General features: G+C 33.3%; 2 protein-coding genes across 2 annotated transcripts; both read right to left on the reverse strand.

The window, feature by feature from the left end:
• Positions 1–129: 129 nt before the first annotated feature.
• On the reverse strand, positions 130–3,916 carry LOC111984101 (small ribosomal subunit protein eS4x). Its single transcript, XM_024015725.2, has 5 exons — positions 3,828–3,916; positions 1,866–1,943; positions 1,564–1,744; positions 885–982; positions 130–618 (listed from the first exon to the last, which is right to left on the reverse strand). The coding sequence occupies exons 1-5, from the start codon at positions 3,828–3,830 to the stop codon at positions 184–186; spliced, it is 795 nt and encodes a 264-aa protein (XP_023871493.1). The 5' UTR covers positions 3,831–3,916; the 3' UTR covers positions 130–183.
• Positions 3,917–15,163: 11,247 nt separating this feature from the next.
• Positions 15,164–15,772, reverse strand: LOC111984100 (uncharacterized). Its single transcript, XM_024015724.1, has one exon. It carries the CDS (start codon positions 15,770–15,772, stop codon positions 15,164–15,166), a length of 609 nt encoding a protein of 202 aa, XP_023871492.1.
• Positions 15,773–22,464: the final 6,692 nt, after the last annotated feature.

Here is a 22,464-nt window from a genome sequence, read left to right on the forward strand (position 1 = left end):
GAGCTGCAAGCCTCTTCTTGGCCTCTTCAATGATGGTTAGCTTTATTCCCTTGCCCTTAGGAAGGGAAACCCAAGGCTTTGTCCCCTTGCCAATAGTGTATATAATTTAAGGAACTAAAAGGTCAGAGCTACAAAACCAAATAACCATCAGATAAGTTTGAAGGTTATTTTCACCATGTTCATTTAAGCTGTGGCTGCCCCTTGAGCTGCAAGCCTCTTCTTGGCCTCTTCAATGATGGTTAGCTTTATTCCCTTGCCCTTAGGAAGGGAAACCCAAGGCTTTGTCCCCTTGCCAATAGTGTAGACATTGCCCAAACGAGTAGCAAATTCATGCCCAGTGGCATCCTGGATGTGGACTGTCTCAAAGGTTCCCTTATGCTTCTCTCTGTTCTTGATTACTCCGACACGGCCTCTATTTCTTCCACCAGTCACCATGACTACATTCCCAACATCAAATTTGATGAAATCAGTGATTATGCCACTCTCCAAGTCCAGCTTGATGGTGTCATTGGCCTTGATGAGAGGGTCTGGGTAGCGGATGGTTCGCCCATCATGGGTGTTGAGGTATGGGATGCCCTTTTGCCCAAACTGCACCGACCTGACTTTGCAGAGCTTAAACTGCAGAGAGACTTTCAGTTGATCAGAATAATCCTAACAGGATCCATAATAACTCCAGCTTCAAAGGATCCATACAATATTGCGATACAAAATTGTGAAGCTAGGCAGATGATGTTACAACTTCATCTATTATGTACAATAAGATGATATATATTCACTAGGAATCATGTCACTCTCAGTTTTTGAAGCCTCAGTTACAGATATACATTAATTTTTACAATGGAAAAAAAAAATTGAGAATATATTCAAGAGACTGAAGATAATACCTTTGCCTCTTCGTCCCTGATTGAGTGAAGACGGAATCGACCCTTAGTGTCGTAAAGCAGGCGGAAATTCTCATTAGTCTTGGGGATTGAAACAACATCTGTTAGAAGGAAAGAAGATTATAAGCATAACATTAAATTTCTAACCAATAACACCACAGAACTTAATTTTAAACCAGGGAACATGCAGCAGTCATAAATACAAGGAAGCAACAAAAACTCTCAATGCCACAAAACTAATGAGCCACCCACCAATCATATTGGCTAGGTCAAATAATTCAGGAAAAAATGAGTGTGGAAGATTTAAATGACATTTTTTCCTAATGTAGTAGCAATACATAGTGTAAATAAAATTATATCATCAAGCAAATTGTGGTTATAGTAATTCAACATTTTCCTTTGCAACACCCATCAATTAGTAAATTTGTAACTGCATCATATAGATGGGTTAAAAAAAAAAGGCATGTTTTTCAGTATGTCTCCAAAAGGGCCCCCCACTAGTCCAGCTAGCTAGTGAGCAGTTCTTTCAGTTAAGAAGATATAGATGATTACTGCATAGGTACAAATGAGCATTCTTCTCATGATGATTTAGTGTATTGCATTGGTACTAAAAACAAGTAAAGATAAAAAAAAATAATAATAAAGTCAATAATTTACAACAGGAAGATTAGGATGTGCATACCCATGAAACCCGAGGGATAGGTCTTATCTGTCCTGACTTTCCCATCAACCAGAACATGTCGTTGCATCAGTATGGAAATGACCTCACGGTATGTGAGAGCATATTTCAATCTGTTTCGCAAAATAAGGATCAATGGCAGGCATTCCCTAGATTTGTGAGGTCCAGATGAAGGCTTGGGAGCCTAAACAAGAAAAATAAAATACATTGAACAAAAAGGAACCTGAATTCAACATATAAACTGAGAGATAAGACGAATACAAAAATCAGTCCAGAGGCAACTAGGTACAGAAGTTTTGACTTACAAATGCACCACCAAGTTTGTCAAGCATCCAATGCTTAGGGGCATTGAGCCTCTTCAAGTGCTTCTTCAACCCTCTAGCCTGTTGTAGACATACAAAATATTAATTTCAAAAACTTAAAACAAGCCAAATATTCATGTATACTATACATAAATGGGTTGAATACAATTCATACACAATTCATAAAGTTGTTTTATACGTGCTTTATATCAGAGTTACAAGATTTAAGTTTCACTTGAAAATAAAATTTAGACATTTCACCTAATAGATTTGACAAAAGTTAAAACCTCAAGGATAAGAATAACCACAATGATAAAACATCAATGAGTTTTCTACCGTAAAGAGTTGTGTTTACAACCAACTTTGACCTATTTCACTTTGTTTCCACTGTAGAATTTGAATCTAATGAAGGATATCCAATATTAAAATTTAAAGCTGGAGAATCACCTATGATAAAAAAAACGTAAGACGCTAGATATTTGCTACTGCCATACAGGAATACGGATGGAAGCTTTCATCAAGCAACAGAGGTGGATTTTTATAAGTTTACTTCAATCAAATTCAGAGGACGGTCCCTACATGCTAAGTTTTCTAGCCAACATAAGCACTTAGTTGCACAAATCAGTTTTTCAAATAATTGACAGAGCTGACATCTAGCACTAACACAAACCAGGCATTCAATAGAGGGATCAGGATTGTGTGGGAATGAAGGATAAAACAATTATCAATACAAACTTTATGGATTTTACGACATGCAATAAAATATAGGTGCCCATCATGGGCCATCACAATGATAAAACATCAATGAGTTTTCTACCGTAAAGAGTTGTGTTTACAACCAACTTTGACCTATTTCACTTTGTTTCCACTGTAGAATTTGAATCTAATGAAGGATATCCAATATTAAAATTTAAAGCTGGAGAATCACCTATGATAAAAAAAACGTAAGACACTAGATATTTGCTACTGCCATACAGGAATACGGATGGAAGCTTTCATCAAGCAACAGAGGTGGATTTTTATAAGTTTACTTCAATCAAATTCAGAGGATGGTCCCTACATGCTAAGTTTTCTAGCCAACATAAGCACTTAGTTGCACAAATCAGTTTTTCAAATACTTGACAGAGCTGACATCTAGCACTAACACAAACCAGGCATTCAATAGAGGGATCAGGATTGTGTGGGAATGAAGGATAAAACAATTATCAATACAAACTTTATGGATTTTACGACATGCAATAAAATATAGGTGCCCATCATGGGCCAGTTTTGAATAGTGGCAAACCATAAAATGCAGAGTTACATAAGAAGATCTCAGCCCTACCCAACTGAAGAAAATGATAGACGATTGGTTATCAAAAAGCCTCTCTTTTCATCATACATGGAGAGATGTCATTTTAATCAGCCTCTCTCCAAAACAAAATTGGAGGTAAAGTCACCTACCAATTAACTCTCTCAGACACCAGTGGGAGCTTTGTGCATTGGGTAGAACTATCATATATGTATTCTAGACTTAGAAAAGAAAATAGTTAAGCAAATCCCAACTTCCTAATCTCCACCAATTATGTAAATCAAACATATACCATACATTTTTGTAACAACCCCATGACAAAATCATCATTATATTCATTCTCAAACTTGTTTGTAGCTGTTTAATACATTTTTAGTTTATGAATCCATAGAATAACCAAACAACCGTATAACCATACATAAGAGATCAAAAAAAACATACACATAATCTACATATTTGAACACCCAAATCCTGGTTCTGACATATCTTCAACATCAAAAAGAACCCATTTGAAACAACCAAAACCCAAACGAATACAACCCCTTAAAATCCATTTGGACAGTGAACAAAACCCACAATATTCATTAGCCAATTTCATATCCTTAAAATAAATTTTATTAAAAAACAAAAAGACCAACAACAAACGATAATATCGAAAGAGAAGATGTACAAACCATTTTTGTTTGGGTGTGGTGTACAAGTAGAGCAAGTCTGTTGTCTCTCCAAGCTCTCTGCAAAGGCAGCAAGGTTTTGTGAATGAAGCTGCTCGTGAATATATATGGTTACAGAGAAGGAACCCTAATGGGTGCCATGGTTTTATGTTTTTTGGGCTGAGTATTCGGGTCGGATGTGGGCTGGAATAGGGTCTACAATGGGCTCATATCTGCAATCTGTTCTACCCATAGAAAAGGGCCAGTTAACTGCATAGCGCATAAGTGAAAAAAAAATAAGATTTTAAAAAATAAAATAAAAAATTTAGCCACTATATTTTAGGGTGACAATTAATTTAGTACCTACATTTTAGTAAATATTAATTTGGTTTTTATCGTTAACTTACAAATAAAAAATGTTCACATCAGTAATGAATTACACAATTGATAGTTGATACACTTGAAGCTCACGTGACTTACAAAAGATAGAAAAAAAAAATTTTAAGAACTTATTCTACATTTTTTTTTTTCATTTTCTTGGCAATAAAACACACAGTACACTCAAAAAAAAAAAAAAAAAATCAAACAATCAATTCCTAATTTCATCAAATCTTCACCTGCAAATTAGATAAGTATTTCAACCACAACCTCTAAAATTCATTTATCTCTATATATTAAGAAGATTTGGAAAGTTAGTTATTACTTTTTGAGTTATCAAAATATTCCAATTTAATTAGATGGTCTTACTCTTAAAAAAATTGTTTCTCAAAAAAAAAAAAAACTCTTAAAAAATTGAAAAAAGAGAGAGGATAGAATCATAATTCAACAAAATTTTAAAAACAAAAAACTATATATGGTTCATTTGGATATAACTTATTGTTGTTAAAAACTGATTGTTGCTGAAAATACTGTAGCAAAATAATTTTTAAATGTATGAATAGTATCGTGGGACCTATTTTTAATATTTTTAATGCATGAACAGTGCACGCACTGTTCATGCACAGTACTTGTTGTTCCTCAAAAGTCAATAACTTTGGTGTAAAAAAAAGGAAAAAAAAAAAAAAACTGAAAACGCAAGGAACAAAACGCAACGCAACATTAAGTGGAATGAAGTGCTATCCAAATTGATACTATATCACAAAAACATTCTACTCCACGCACACAACAAAAGTGTAATTAAAGAGTGTGTATTTAGTAGTTTGAAAAAAAAAAAAAAAAAAAAAAAAAAAAAAAAAAAAAAAACCCACCCTAGTCACACAATCAACAACAATTTCCTCTTAATAACTTCCAACTAAATGAATACTTTCCAAGTAACCCAGTAACAGTGGTTACAAACTTCTCCTAAACTTAAACATCGTTTTTTGCTCTAAAAAATTTAATAAAAATATATATTCATGCATGGTATTTTTTTTTTTTTCATTTGAATTCTAACTTCTCACTAACTCTTACCATGTCTAAATCATTTTAGTTCTAGTTAAAGTTATTTTTATTAAAAATAATAATAAAGAAAAAGATTAACAATTATCTTTATTCAGGTTTTTTAAGGATATTTTAAAACTTTTTTTCCTCTCTGTTAGTGAGTTGATGGTAGGAACCAAATTAACGGCAAATTGAAAATAATAGGAACTAAATTGATTGTAATCCCAAAATGTAGGGAACTTGTGGGGGAGTGAACCTAAATCCAAGGAGTGGACCCGGCCTGGGGTCTAACAAGAGATAAAGGGGACTTCTGATGGGAAGACCATTTAGGCCTATAGCTGAAGTAATCTGCTATACCCATCCTTCCCAAAGACCCATCTAGGCACGCTACTGTGGTAATTTGCGGAACCATTCTTTCTAGAGGACATGGAGACTAGTCGAGGTGCGACCTTCCTCTTAAGCCGAGGCCATCCTTTGCTCACCTTTCTCCCAATGAACACATCGAAGAAAATGCAGAGCCCAACGTAACATCTTTGCATTAATGAGGTTCTCCCACTTAATGTCAGTCTCATTAAATGCTGAATAACTGGCCTAAACAATGAAAACACCTCCAAAAGTCCTTCTTCATGATTAAGAAATGGCAGCGCAAGGGGCTTATAGGACAAGTACCCCTCAAATCCAGCTAAGAGCTAGACACCTAGAGAATGAAGAGATATGGCTATAAAAGAAGAAGGAGAGAGCAATAGGAATGGGGGTCCATAAAAAAAAGGACATAAGCAAGAACAATAAAGAGAAAGAGAGTTAGAGCTTTTTTACTTATATTCAACCCTCAAAATCCTTCTCTGTATCACAAGAACACTCCTTTTTCATATATATATATATATATATATAAATAAACGCATGATATAGTTTCCTTTTCCCTTTAGCTATTTGTTTAATTTTCCCAATGTGGATTCATATCTCTCATTTTTTAGAAATTAGTTGTGTTGATTAAGAACTTTTGTTCAAAATCCATTTCTTAAGTTTTTGACCCCCACATAATCATAATAGTATTTTTGTCTTTTTCTTTTCTTTTATCTTTTTAATCCCACATAACTTCTAACCTGCCGATGGTAAATATCAAATTATAAAGAAAATAAAAAGAATGATATTTTAGTATGAATTACTAAAGAGAAGTAGTACTTAAATTTTTATTTTGGAAAAAATCCATTTTTCATCCGCTAACTTTTCCCAAAAATCATTTCTATTTTTTAAGTTTGAAGTTTGTTATTTTAGTCAACAACTTTGCTAACTCACTCAAATCAATACTTCTGTCCATTATCAAGTGCTTTGTTAAGCAATTACAATAGAGAGAAAGAGAGTTAGAGGTTTTTACTCATAGTCAATTCTCATAATCCCTCTTATTATTTAAATAAATTTTTGTTAATTTTAATAAAATTAAAAAAGAAAAGAAAAAAAATCAGGATAACTTGTTTCATTGCTTATTTTTGAAAAGTGGTTATATAAAATTGAAAAAAAAAAAAGATTATTATGCTTTCAGGATAACTTGTTTCATTGCTTATTTTTGAAAAGTGGTTATATAAAATTGAAAAAAAAAAAAGATTATTATGCTAAAACAAATATGAATTTAAACATAAGCTGATGTAAATGCTCTAAGTATTTCATAGTGAGACCTACAATGGAGGTCAAAATCAATTGCACTAGCAATAGATGACATGTGGTCGAGTAATTAATACTGTAAACAATAGTTTTTACAATAAAATTCACACTTATTGAGTGTCTTATTCAAAAATACCCACATATGAGAATCAATAATAGTTTGCCAACTCAGCAGGGGCGACTAGGAAAGCACACTAAAACTTTAATTTGTGCTAATCATATCATGTGGTAATATAGTAAATTTTATCAAAAGAGCAAAAAAATTGAGATAATTGCAGAATTAAAAATTACTATCTTTAAGAGACGTTCCAAAGATTAAAATGGCACCTTATTCTAACTTTTAGATTAAAAGTTACAAAGAAAAAAAAAATATTAAAAAGGGCAAAAATGAGGATTTTGGGGCCTAAACAAAGGAATTGCCTGAAAAGTAATGTGCCTCATCACCAAAGGCAATGACTTTTGCTCCCATCCTCGGTTCTCTTCATGTCACTAAATTTCATGGATGTCACTCTAAAGATCCTTGCTACATGGATTTCCTATGAGTTGACTCTTGACGCTTCATCTAATTAAGAAGGCATACATTGTTTGTTCCACATCACTGAATCAAACAAGCCAAAAAGTGGAGGTACAATTAAAGCTGGTTTAACTCTCTTGCAAACCAATAAGATTGGGTTTTGCGCAAAAAAATGTACAAATTAAGTAATAAAATAATGATGTATAAAATTATAAGGTTTCAAAAGTTTATGTGGGTGTGGCACAATAGTATGAGGTCAAAAAAAGTTTTTTGGTTTAGTCAATCTAGTGGGCAAAACTCATCGTTTCATCACTTGTTTTATTTGGGCTTAAAAGGAAAAGAGAACCCACACCTGTTATGGCTCCCCAAACGTCCAAAAGAACCAAAACTCATTGATTTCGTGGGAAAGAAAAGCGTTTTAGATGCGGGCAAAGTGCAAGAAATATCTTGTTTTTCTGGCAGACTCGACAGACACTTGAGTTGAGTACGGGTGTAGTGTCGGTGTAATTCGTATATATTTGGTGAGATAAGGCCCAGAAACAGCAGGCTGTAGGTATGTGGGGGGAGAGGATTGTGTGGTTTAAAGGATAGGAAGAGGCTTTGGTGGAGACTGTGGGTGGGTGTGGGTTTCTTGGAAGTTGAGAGAGACAAGTAGAGGACCAGATAAAATACATTGTTGGTTTGTGGTTTGGCATTCTTAACTCATCGCAATACATGTATCTTTCTCTCTCTAAAGTTCCCTTCTCTATTTTTTTTTTTTTAAGACTGATTTATCACTCTTTTTAGTTTTGTTGCTTCAATTTTGCCTAAATATTTGATGAAGAAATACGGAATGGTTGTTGAAGTTTTATATTTATGCATGCATGTTATTAAGGCCAGCTTTGATTTTTGATAGTATTTGCTTTAGAATTTGGGATGCAGAGCAAAGAGTCACCAATGGTATATATTCATCATTCTTTGTTTTCCTCTTCTTCTATTAATCTGAAGTTGATAACAAATTAATTCATTTTTTAACAATATTTTAAAAATTAATGAGTTCTGGTATTCTATATCTCTATATATTTTTCTTCGGTTTAATTCTTTTCAAACTGTTGAATCTTTTCTTTTTAAAAAAATAACAAATACTTTGTATTGTCATTTCATATATATATATATTATTTGGTATGACAGCTAGCTAAAGTATCTCAATCTAATTGGAGCTAGCCTGCTTAATTAGGATTTCTTATTCATTTTGTGAGAACAGTAAGAGAAATATGCATATTTTACTCACTTATAGAAGTCATTTAACCTCATTGTGTTTGTTATTTTGCTGAATTGTTCGTAGAGATTATTGATTTTTGACTGTTGTTAATGAGTAGTCCATACAAATTCCATTGTTTGAGTCTTTGAAAATTATCTATATGTGTGATTTGTGTATGATAGTTTTCTGCTGTGTGTAAGTTCTATAAATAGCTTTCTAGAACTGTTATTGTATTGTTGGTGTTAAATTGTTGACTGTATAATTTGTGGGATTAGTCTTTGTTATGACCTTGATTTGGCCAAACTTTGGATGTATGTGTATTTCTTGGTTTGTCTTAAATGCAATTATTCTGATTCATGATTTTAAAAAAAAAATGTCAAACCAGTAGCATTCTTTGTGAAATAGACAATGCATATGGAGAAGGGTGATTTAATATATTAGTAAAACTACCAATGACACAATAAAAACATTTGATTTCTACTAAGTTTTACAAAAACTAGCTAAGTAGACAAGTTGTCGAACATATTCTGTACATTTTAGTTGCCTTATTTACAACTAAGAATTTGTTCTTTCTTTCTCTTCTCATTGGTTTTATCTAAATAATTAATTATTGAAGCCTTTTAAGGATGTGTACTTCACAGTCTCACATTTGGTTTAGGTTTATGGAAATAATACAATTTAGTGTGTTAATTGTCTATTGGGTTTGCTTGCTTCCATCCCTCTTCCTATGAAGCACGGGTGCGTTTGCGGGTGTGGGTACGGGTGCAGGTGTGGGTGCGGGTGCGGGTGCGGGACTCGGCAATTTTTGAAAAACTTGGGTGCGGGTGCGGCGATTAAAAAATTTATAAAAATATTTTTATTTATATTTTTAATATATTGCTAAGCATACTTTTTCACATTATATAAACAAATACCAAATTTAAAAATAATAATAAATAATAACTAAAACATGATGTTCATAAATTAAATACAACCCACAAGTTTAAAATCTTTTTCTTTTTATTCTCTCCATTCACCCTGTCACTCCAGTGCCAACAAGTTAACAACACATCACGTTTGGTCTCATTAGAATATCAACTTTAACTTTTTTTTTTTTTTTTAAAAAAAATTTTATTTCCCAAGGCTTCCATTCCTAAAACTTAATCTACACCACACCTTTAAAAAAAATCTCTACACCAAGTCAGCCTTTTACTTCTACATATTTTTTCTTCTTTCGTCTTCTTAACCTTCGTTTCTTCTGTCACTCCAACTTCCCAGTTCATAACTTTTTTTTTTTTAAACCTTTCTTTAGTTTTCTTAAACCATTTACCAACATCTAGATTGAGTAGAGGCAAGAAAACAAGACAGAGAGAGAAAGAGAAGAAGATTTTGCAATTTTTTTTTTTTTTGAATTTTGACATTTCGGCGGTTTTGCCCGATACGGCTCGAGTCGGCGTGAATTAGCCCGATTCAGCATGCATCTGCTCGCGTCAGCGCAAGTCGGCCTGCGTCATGAAACGAAAAAAAAAAAAAAAAAAAAAAGCTGGACGCGGCACTGACGAGCAGGTAGCGGCGTCCCTCATGCGACGTCGCATTGGACGCGAGTGTGGTGGGCATTTTGTCGCGTCCATGCATCCCAGCCCTCCCCCCCCCCCCTCTTTTTTTTTTTTTTTTTCAATTGAAGCTTTATTTCTATAAAAATAAAAAATTGGAGTTCTTTTGTTACATTTTTTAGGGCGATGCATTATGTGAGTTACTGTTTTCCTAAAAACTAGAATAAATTGTTGTTTGGAGTGTTGGGAATATGTGCGGAATTGAAGAAAAGGGCTTTATGATTTCATGATGTTTCAAATTGTTATGTTCCTATTTTTGAGTTTATGAATTTGAAGTGGGGTGTTGTAACTTGTTATTTGTGTTCTGCCATTAACCCTCCTAAAACCACATTGTTTTGCTATTTTGTATTCTAAATGTAATTTTTGGATGGATTAGCTGCTAGATTTTAATGAATGTTGATGGAAGGCACACATTGATTTTGTCCGAATATTTGATGGTGTAAATTTCAATTTATCAATCAACGGATGCAATTTAGAAATATAAAAGAGCACAAGCTTGAAAAGTGTAATAATTTCTTAACCTATAGATTTTTATTATTTTATGTTAGTTAAAATTAATAATTTATGTTCATGTTACTTCTCAGTTGTCATTTTTTTTATAAGTACAAATCAGATAACAAAAAAAATGAAAGACCAATAATTCTGTTTTCATTATAATGTATCTGTATGCAAGATTGCACCACTAGCTGTCTCCACAGAAAACATGATTGATATCATAAATTAATGATAACTTTGCCTTTAGATAGAATTTAAAAAATAAACCTTTACTGAAAATTGAATGTGTATTACCACTAATAAACGTACCGAATCAGTTAACTTCCCAATTTGAAACCACAAAAGAATTTGTGCATAAATCAAGTAATATGCTAGATTTAAACATTGAACAGATGTTGACCTAGATTATTGCATTTTTGGTTCCTTTAAAAATACCAAATAATAAAGCTACTCATCCCTTTTTTTAAATTAACTTGGTGACTATGATAATAGCTCCATCTCATTCAATAAAGTATTTTGTTTTTTCATTCTAAAAAAAAAAAAATGTATTTTGTTTTTAGTGCTACTTAAATTATGAGCTCAATTTGATATTCATAGGATGTTCACACACTCCCGTGATGTTTCACAATGCAAGCATGGATAAAAAGTAAAGAGATCTTAATAGGTTAATGTTTATTTTTTATTATTTATATAAAATATAGTGTATAATAAATGGACTGATGTTGATATTTTGTAAAAATGGATACGTAAAATAAAAAAAGTAGTTTTATTTATTTATTTATGCAAAATAGATGATAAGTTTGCTTGTGGATGCTCTCAGTCCGCTTCCTCACTATAGGGGCTTAGATCTAGGGTTCAGCTATTAATGGAGAGAAAAAAAAAAATCCCTACTCTCCTCTAGTCCTCTTGCTCCTTGCAAAGAAAAATCTATACTCCCACACTCTTTCCTCTCCTCCCACTCTCTAGTTTCCATGGATGATGGTCAAGCTTTTTGCTACTATTGTCGCTAGTCGTTTTCGTTATTTGACAATTCGAAAGCTTTACGATTACATAACCGTATGGTGCACAAAAATTTCCATTACCAATGTAACATTTGTTACAACGTGTTCTATACTGATGCAATCCTTCAAGTGCACAAACAAGACTCTCATGCACCTCCAACTCCACCTCCACCTCCAACCCATGGCCAGCAACAGCAAGACCAAGCAAGCCAACCACAAGGTAACATCATAATATATATATATATATAATATTCTTATTTATTTGTGATATGTTTATGTTATCCTTTTGTACTCTTCAATCTACATGAAAATTCATTTGTTCATCAAGTTAAAAATCGTTGTAATAATAACTTAAAAGTAGCAAACTATCACATTTACAATAATTAGTTGCAATAACTTAAAATTATTAGTATTACATTAAGAAAATTTGTTGCAATAACTTAAAATAAAATATTGTTACAATAACTTGATACCAATTATTTTTACAATCTATTACAACAAAATTTCAAAGGGATACTTTATTGCAATAAAGACATCATTGTAATCATTTTATATCAATTATTTTTCAATATATTGCAATAACAAACATGAAACAAATACATCATTACAATAACTTAATATTAATTATTTTATAATCTATTGCAATGACAAATATAAAATGTTATTTATTACAACAAATACATCGTTGCAATAAATTGATTTTCGCAACAACATATATATCATTGCAACAAAGTAATTAAAAAGAGAAATATATCATTAATCACATTTTGTAATGAGGACCAAAATGCCATATATATAATGATTCTACCAAAAAGCTAATTAAGTTTAAGCTAGTGAAGAAGCAAATAGCTTATATTTATAATGTTTATAATAAAAAAAAAAATAGCTATCTTATATTAGCACTATTTTATTCTAATATTGTTATATCAAATAAATTGTTATTTCTCTAAACCTTTGATATATAAATGAGAATGATGAAATTTCTTTGTAGAGTTGAAGGTCTAATTGGACATCGATGTTGATAGGACTAAAACACATTTTCCTAATCAATTCTAAACGTAATTGTTAATGGAGAAGGGGGAAAAAATTCCCTACTCTCTTCTTGCTCCCTAAAGTCCAGCAAAGAAAAATCTTCTCCCACTCTCTTTCCTCTCCTCCCACTCCCAAGTTTCACCATGGATGATGATCGAGTTGTTTGCTGCAATTGTCACTAGTCTTTTAACAACGCGAGAGCTTTAAATGAACATAACAATGCTATGCACAAACGTTACCACTACGAATGTAACATTTGTACTAATGTGTTCCTTACTAATGCTATCCTTCAAGTGCACAAGCAAGATTCTCACGCACCTCCAGCTCCACCTCCAGCCTAGCAACAACAAGACCAAGCAGGCCAACCACAAGGTAACATCATAATTTTCTTATTTGAATTTTCTTTCCATTTTTTTTTTCACTTGTATGAGTAAGCAAACTTATTTTTAAACATATTTGTTCAATATTTCTTTCTGCTGTGATCCTTCTCCCCCAACCCTAGCTAATCCAGCCCTAGATCCACAACAAGTGAACCCATAAGAAGCAGAAGAAGTAGAAGAAGAAGAAGGTCAATAGGTAGTGATATATATATATATATAATATTCTTATTTATTTGTGATGTGTTTATGTCATCCTTTTGTGTTCTTCAACCCACATGAAAATTCATTTGTTTATCAAGTTAAAAATCATTGTAATAATAACTTAAAAGTAGCAAACTATCGCATTTACAATAATTAGTTGCAATAAGTTAAAATTATCGGTATTACATTAAGAAAATTTGTTGCAATAACTTAAAATAAAAATATTGTTACAATAACTTGATACCAAATATTTTAACAATCTATTACAACAAAAATTTCAAAGTGATACTTTATTGCAATGAAGACATCATTGTAATAATTTTATATCATTTATTTTTCAATCTATTGCAATAACAAACATGAAACGAATACATCATTGCAATAACTTAATATTAATTATTTTATAATTTATTGTAATGGCAAATATAAAACATTATTTATTACAACAAATACATCGTTGCAATAAATTGTTTTTTGCAACAACATATATATCATTGCAACAAAGTAATTAGAAAGAGAAATATATCATTAATGTATGAATCAAAAAGAGAGAAATATATCATTCATTTAAAATAAATAAGACTCAAGAGAAGAAAAGTAGTAATGAGAATTATTGAATTAGTCAAAAAAATTAAAATTTATATAATCCAATGCTAAAAAAACTAAAAGAAAAACATAGATAAAGTGCAAAGTCTATATGATTATAGTTTAGAGCGAAGGTGTAACCTTTGGAAGAGAGTTGGTCATTCCTAAACTAGGCACAACCCACATAGGTGGTGTTGTGCTAGAACGAGATTGGCCTAAATAGCATGGTTGGATACTTCCATCTAGCATGTTGTAGATGCTCATATCTCTCCCTCTTCCACCAGGTACCACACTATCCGTAAAGTAAATGCAATTAGGATTGTAACCCAAGAAATCAAATGTCTCAACAGATATGGAAGGGTTATGTAGTTGCTATGGGACCTGTTCCTTCCCCTCTAGAACTTGATCCATGAAGTGCTACCTAACAACTGCTACCAAACATTGTCTAGCCATTGCTTGATTTCCTACCAATTCCCCTACTTGTCCCTGCGTGAGTTATTTGACCTTCATATGCAAGGTAGACGATACTGCCCTTATAGCATGAAGCCAAGGCCTTGCTAGAATAGTAGTATAAGGAGAATAGGCTTCCACCACGATGAAGTTGACTTGTACCTCTTCGTCCCCAGCTTGCACAGGTAGTCAGATCATCCCACGGGGGATTACCATTCTTCCATCAAAGCCAACCAACGACAAATTATATTTCTGCAAGCCCTTGGGCATGAGCTTCAATCTCCTATACAAATCTAGGTACATAATCCCTGCTCCGTTTCCTTGGTCCACAAGGACCCTCTTCACATCATATCCACCGATCCGCAGGGTTACCACTAAGGCATTATCGTGAAGTTGAAATGTTCCTTCCTTATCTTCCTCCGAGAAACCCAAAGTTAGCACGGCCATCATTTTAGCCCTTTTAGACACTTGGGCTTTGTCCTCCACATCGAGGTTTGATGCCATGGACATGACTCTTGAGTACGAACTGATGTTGCCTCGGGGTGTAGCAAAAATTATGTTAATTGTGCCTAGGGCTGGCCAAGGAATTCCATCTCTTTGATACCCGGCCACAAACTGTTCTGATTGTCCTGTAGGTTAGTGCAAAAACTGCTTCAACTTCCCTGCCTTCACCAACTGGCCCAAATGATCACGCAATGTTCTGCAATCCTTTGTTGTATGTCCTGTCTCTTGGTGATAGTGATAATAAAGGCTCTGGTTTCTTTTGGAAGGGTCTCCACCCATTTTATTGGATCATTTAAAGTATGGCTCATTCTTTATCTTCTCTAAGATTTGATAAACTAGCTTTTTAAATACTGAGTTGACCACTTGAGCGCTTGTTCCCGATGATTGATTGGGAAAATCCCTCCTAGGACGATTATTATTATATCCCCTTGCCCGAGGATCCCTCTTTTCTGGGAAGGCTTTGGCTTTGCCCTTTCCTTGGGTTTGATCATCCTTTACCCGTTTATGCTCATCAATGCGATCCCTAAGTTGGTGCATATTACGAGCAGGTTTCATTGTCAATGACTTCCTTAACTTATGCTCTGTTGGAAGCCCCACCTTAAAAGTCCTTACTGCCACGTCTTCAAAATCCTTATCTATTTCGTTAAATGTTTCCCAATATTTGTTCAAGTAGGTATTAAGAGTTTCACCCTCCCTTATCGCCATAGACAACAAAGAATCTAAGGGTTTAGGAACTTTACTACACGTTACAAATCTAGCCCCAAACGCTTGAGTCAACTCCTCGAAAGATCCTATTGAACCTTCTTCCAATGCGTCAAACCATCGCATAGCCATGGGCCCGAGGCTAGAAGGGAAAACTCTGTACATAAGAGCCTCATTCCTGGAATGGACAGCCATCCTCTAGTTAAAATAGCTCACATGCTTTACAGGATTAGTCATTCCATTGTAAATGGTGAACATAGGCTGAGTAAAGCGGTAGGAGGGCTTGGCTCTGTCAATTCTTCTTACAAAGGTGACTTTGAAATCTGACGAAGTGCTTTGCTTATTGCATCATTCCCCCTACCCCTACTTCGATGAGATGAGCCTTCGCCATGCTTGTTCTTGTGCCTCTCAAATTTATCCAAACGAGAGGAGGCAGAAAAAGATTCAGTAGGAGGAGTCCTAGATTTGGGGCGATAGGATCGATCCCTGTGTTTTTTGGATTCCTTACTTAATGGTGGTGTGGAATTTCTCTGTCATGTTCCTCGATGCAACTTTTTACGCAGATGATCAATCTTGCATTTTAAATCCCGTGTTTCCTACTCATGCGAAACACGGCTCCTAGTCCTTGAATGACTCCTTTCAGTATGTTCTGTATGTTGTGTTTCCACCATAACGCTGGGTGTGGGGTTATTCTCCTTATCCTTCCTTGGTTCCGAGTTAACAAAATGGTCCTCCCGTTGAGAACCAAATTGATTCCTCCTTGTTCTGCTCCTGATTAGCCACGACTTAACAAAGTCACAAGCAAAATTTTTCACAGACGGTGCCAATTGTTAGTGTTAGAATTTTGATAGTCCAAGTCCATTGAGAATAATGAAGCCCCTTCCCTCAAATTAAGCCCAAAACAGTATTGTAGGGACCAAGTTTAGGCCTCCCTATGTGTTACGGGAGTGGACCTAAGCCCAGCTAGCCCTGCAACTAATTTGTAGAGAGCGGGGTTAAGAACTAGGCCCTAGTAAGAGGTGCAACGACCATGCGTGGTAGTTCTCAGATGGACGTGAACAATGATGCTCCTCGACCTTTCTCCGGCGAGCTTGCGGTTCTTATGACTTCCTCCTTTCCTCCTTCTTTCCAACCCCCTCCCCTTAAGAGGGGTCCCTTACATTATATACTCCTTTCCCCATTGATCACAACCCTACATTTGTTGAGCAACTAGGCCACCACTTGAGTACCTGTCCCATCAGCCACCTTCTCATTCTTCCTATGGGTTGCGGCAACCAAGGCAACACTGTTCTGTAATCCCCTTCTCATTAATGCGGCTAGGACGTTAGTTGTGGGCATTTAATGTGGAGGTGACAGCTCGCCTTAGACTTGCTCCTCCACCGTGCTCCCGTTGTCGACGCGTGGCACTTGCCCTTTCCTCCTCGGATATTCAAGAAGACCCCTCTTTGGTGGTGTGGTGCTCGTGTACTTCTAAGGTCTCGGATGTCCGAGGATGGGGTCGTCCTCGAACCTGTTCCTTGGGGGCTGGACATCGTACTTTTATCCTCGGACCCTACATGCATCCTCGGCATGGGTCTCTAGGCCTGGTTTGAAGTGGGCCGAGACTACCTGACTTTCTGGCCCCACAAGTATAATTTGTATGGAGAGTGAGAAAATGACTTTAGTGTGAGTTGAATTAAATTTAGAATTAAGGTTGAAGATTCGAAGATTAACAGAGTAGAATGATTCCAAAGAGTAATTTAAGATTAATGCAGCCTTCGGGCAAACCCAAGGATGTGTTCTTATACATAAATTTGTACAAGTTCTACCTTCAACTCCTTTGTACTGTGTTCGTTCCTATCCTCTTAATTATGCTTTCTTCTCCAAAAATTCAGCATCCCTCGATCTGAGAGGTTCTCCTCCCTTATATAATCTTTCTTCCTTCCATCCTGGCCCTCCACTTGTATATTTCCAGGCTTTTCTTTGGACACTTGTCATATCCAAGTTCTGCTGAAGGTGGTAGAAGGGGTTGCTTAACTATGAATCTACTGTTCAGGTGTCATTTCCTCATTAATGCAATTGATAAGGTGGTTGCCATGCATTCAATGCGGAGGTGGTAAGTAACCTTTTTCAGGAACTATCTTTCCACTGCCTTAGCCCTTTCCAGGAAGACTACTTCACCTACTCAGGCACTCTTGTGACATTATGCACCTTTCCTATCCTCTTTTCAGTTCAGAGGTGCTTTACAGATGAATCGGTGGAAATACCGTTTCTCACCCTCCTCGGTCCTCGGACTCCCCACAGTAGAGTTAATTAATCAATTAAAGAAAAAAAAATAAATGAAATAAAATCTAATCTAATCAAGTATGGAAAGTTACTTTACGAAATAAAATTAAAATTATATCAAGTCAAATATGGAAAGTGATCAATGAGTCTTAATTAACATAATCCAAGGGATTAAATCTTAACACAAATGAAAAATCTTTAAATTGATCATACTAGGTGATTTAATTGAGAGAGGATTTTTGCCTTTTGGATTGAGATGCATATGCAAGCTACAACTTTACTAAAATAGAGATTTTTTTGGGGTCATGATAACAGTGAGTCAATGACTCTCTTTGTCTGAAGAGTCATTGTTCACTAGCAAATAATGAATTTTTTTTGCATAAAAAAAAATAAAGAAAGAATAAAATGTATTTGAACTAATGAGCAAAAGAATAAAGATACATATTTAAATGGGATTCTTCTATAATAATAAAAAAAAAGGAATAGAAAAAAAACGTTGAAAAATGTATTTAAAAAAGTAGATAGACAAAATAAAAAAAATAACTTTTAGGCTTCAATTTAAGTGAGAAAATGCCTACATTGTTAAAGATACACACGCTTCGAGTATGATTGCACATGCTTAGGCATGTTTGTGCATCCTTTCCAAATTTTTTTTTTTTTTTCAAAATCTTCTAATCTTCTAAAAAACTGAATCATTTATTTGGTGTTTCAAACATCTGAAAGTTAATGGATTTCCTAAGTTTATTGGTTTAAGTTTCTAAAAAAAAAAAGTTCATTGGTTTAGGAAATATATTTTTAAAAGTATTTATGCGAAAAGAAAAAAGTCATTTTTTTTTACATTTTTTTATATTTTCAATAAAGTGATATCAAAATTTTCCTAAAATTGTCTATTAACAAATTATCTAAAGGCACCTCGTTAATTGGACCCTTCAAACATACAGGATTCTTTCCTGTGCAAATAAGAGCTTAACTCTAATCATTCCATACTGGAAAGCAATCATTCATAACAAAAGAAGAACATCAAAAGAAAAGATATGTCAATATAATTTAAGTGAAGATGGAAAGAATCATAAAAGTGAAACTAACCTAGCTTGGAGATTCTTTAAGTTTCTTTCACTAACTCCTCGGAGCTGGGACGAACCTAGGATTTTACATTAAAGGGGGCCGAAGTATAAGTTTTAAAAAAATCCTGAAACCACTACTCATATCTATATCTATATCTATATATATCTAAAAGCTGAAGTGTAGCATTTATTATTGTTATGCTCTAGTTGAGCCACATCATCGGCCATGTCATATTCTTTTTTTTTTTTTTCATTTTTTTAAACAATATTAATATATAAATAAATAGTGCAATTGTATACATTCTCTAACTCATTAAATCTAATTCACCATTAATTCAGCCGTTTTCCAATTCTCAACTCTTCATTTTCCCCTTTGAACCCAATTAGCTCTTTTCAAGTTCAAACCCTTCAATTGCCACCCTTACAATCAACTATGTTATTTTTAACACTATAAATTTTCAATTGCTCTCAACTATCCAATGAATGTTTTCTTATTTTTCACCTTCCCCATTTTTTTGGGGATAAATTTTGTAGAATCCTCTCCAAAATGACTGAGCTAACCACAACCCATTCACCTTCTCCATTTACTCAATTAAAACCCAACTGGCTAACTATTTGCATTCACAATTAATAGTCCTAGAATTTAATAGGATAACATTGAACACCAAGCATAAGCATATGTTCATGGACAATTCTGCATCTATAACCATCCATTACACAACAAAACAACAAACAAAAGAAAAAAAAAATACCATTTTTATTAATAAATAGAAATCACTCTTACAGGCTAAATTCAATTATGCATTTGCAACTGCCCATTAAAACCAACCACACTTCCTTCCCCAAAAAAGAAAAAGAAAAAAAGAAAAGACATTTACACCAAATATTCAACATCAAGCATGAGTATATGTTCATTGGTTGTTCATTCACCATAATGTTTTCTTAACCTTACAATTTCTCTATCCATTCATCTTCCTTTTATTTTGACTCTTTTTCTCCCCATTTTTTTTTACTATAAAAAGTTGTTATTTTCTCTTCCATTCAATCCGTATTTTGTTCACACCAAAAGGTAAATACTCTCTCTCTCTCTCTCTCTCTCTCTCTCTCTCTCTCCACATATATATATATATATATTCTTTCTTTTGGTGGATGTTTAATTCTCTAGATTGATGAATTTTTATGTTTAACTCTACTTTAAGTTGATATGATTTGGTTATATTTTAATTTTCTTTGTTTGTTACATGTATCCTATAAAATTACAAAATGATTTAATGTTATTCTATTACATAGCATGACTTAGACAATTTGGTGTTTACAACTATACATTTTCTTTTGAATATTCTTCTACACATCTTCTTTTCTATAATTTTGTTCTCTCTCTCTCTCTCTCTCTCTCTCTCTCTCTCTTATTAATTTTTTCTTGCAACTCTAATTTAGATTGATGATTTTTTTTTCGTCTCTACTTGTGGATCCACTTTGGTGGTGTGTTTTTTGAGTTATTTATCACATGTACTCTCTATCCCTCTTATAGTTTTGGTTTGAATTAATTTTTAGATATTTTAGAAGTGGGATGATTATGTATTTGAATGTTTCTATAAATTATTTGAGTAATATCCATTATAAATTTGTGATGAGGTTTGGTTATCATGATAGTCTTCTTAAGAGAATAAGAAATTCATATAATTAATTTTGGAACTTAAAATTTTAGTTGTAGAAAAAAAAATCATAACACGCTATACAAAAGTTTGAATAATATAGATCACTTGAAAAAAAATAGTATTTCTATCTCTTATCTCAAAAACAATAATGGAATAATATCAATCAAATGCACCTAAGTTTTTCAAAGAAAAAATAAAACTCAAAATAATAGAATGATATATTTGTAGAGATGGAGAGATGAAAAATAATTTTAAAAATAATATGTCCAATACGTTTTATAGAATAAAAGTATACATTATACTACGATACAAAATAGTTGTATATTCCCACACATTGCGTGGGTCTGCGACTAGTCTAAATAATTTCTAAAACATTCATTTGTATATCTATTGTAATTGTGTAAATTTTCTCAATTAACTCCAAAATATATTCACATCAGTCTATGTATCATTGTACAAAAATTCATTTGTGTTATAATAATTGTATAAATTTGCAAAATACATTTATGCTATAGTAATTGTGTAAATTTACACAATTTCTGTAGTACAAATATATTTTTGCACAATGATACATAAACTAATGTGAGTGTATTTTTGGGTTGATTAATTGGACAAATTTGGGGTCTTATTGTTATTTTACAATTGATGCAAATTCTATTACAATGAAATCAATGTAAAATTGTAGGGGAGGAGGCTCAAAAGTTTTGAAAAAGGGGGCCTAAATATAAAATTTTTAAAAATATACCTCTCTCTCTCTCTCTCTCTCTCTATATATATATATATATATCTTTTTTTTCCTCTTATGAATAGGGAGCTCTAGCCCCTTGGGGCCACCTAGTTCCGCCCCTACCTCGGAGTCTACAACACCAAAGTTACATCAAAATAAAAAAGGATTTTATACTTCTCTTTAGAATGTAATGCTCACAACTCAAAGGATGAAATATTTTTGAAAAAGTTGGGACTTGGCAGGCAAGGATGGAATCGAATGCTATAGAAAGTGGAGATTTTAAAAGAATTATATTGTGCTTAGCATTACTACAAAGAGAACTGAAGAAAAATTTAGTTTACTAGTTTTTAAGAAAAACATTGGCAAAATAGTTGCTTTAACTTCAAAGAGATATATCTCGCTCATTGTAAATCTAAAGTATGGTGAAATTTGTATCCATTTTGAAGTTCTAGATGTCTATTTTCCAATGAACAAGTCTCACTCAAAAATTCATTACGTTTTAAAATATATAGGTAAATGATTGATTAAAGGTGATTTTCCAACAACACCTCTTCGAATAGTTTCAACTTTGAAACACTTGTTAGTTGTGATTACTCTCAAACTATAAAAAAAATATCTTTAGCTATAAGTGGTAGACATTTGTCATGCTCCTCATTGGGGTCAAAGACCTAAGTTTTTGGTTGGTAGAAAATTAAGTGTCTACATCTTGCATGTCTTAGACAATTTATGGTGCAATGAATGACAGAATGGTTTTATCTACTGGTACAAGAATAAAAAAACACTTTCCATGTACATTTTACTCACTATGGATACAAATTCACTATGGATACAAATTCTGTACATCTTTTCAATCTGTAGAACCTTTTTCTCTGTCTTGGCCATTGTTACCTTTCATTGTTAAAAAGTACAAACAACACCTGTTAGTATATCTCTTGCAAAAATAATAATACCTCCTTTACATTTCCTCACCAAATAAAACATATTAGTTCGCCGTGCAAACCATGTATAGAAATTGCCAATATAAAATCAGGGCCAGCTCAAGAAAATTTGGGGGCTAAGGCGAAAATTTTATATGGGGCATTAATTTCTATATGTACATATTAATTATATAAAATTGTATAATACCAATTAAATTAAGACTAGTTTTATGTAAATACAGAAATTGATGAATAA

Source organism: Quercus suber, unplaced genomic scaffold, assembly GCF_002906115.3.
Source record: "Quercus suber isolate HL8 unplaced genomic scaffold, Cork oak 2.0 scaffold_41, whole genome shotgun sequence".
Classification (NCBI taxonomy): Eukaryota; Viridiplantae; Streptophyta; class Magnoliopsida; order Fagales; family Fagaceae; genus Quercus; species Quercus suber.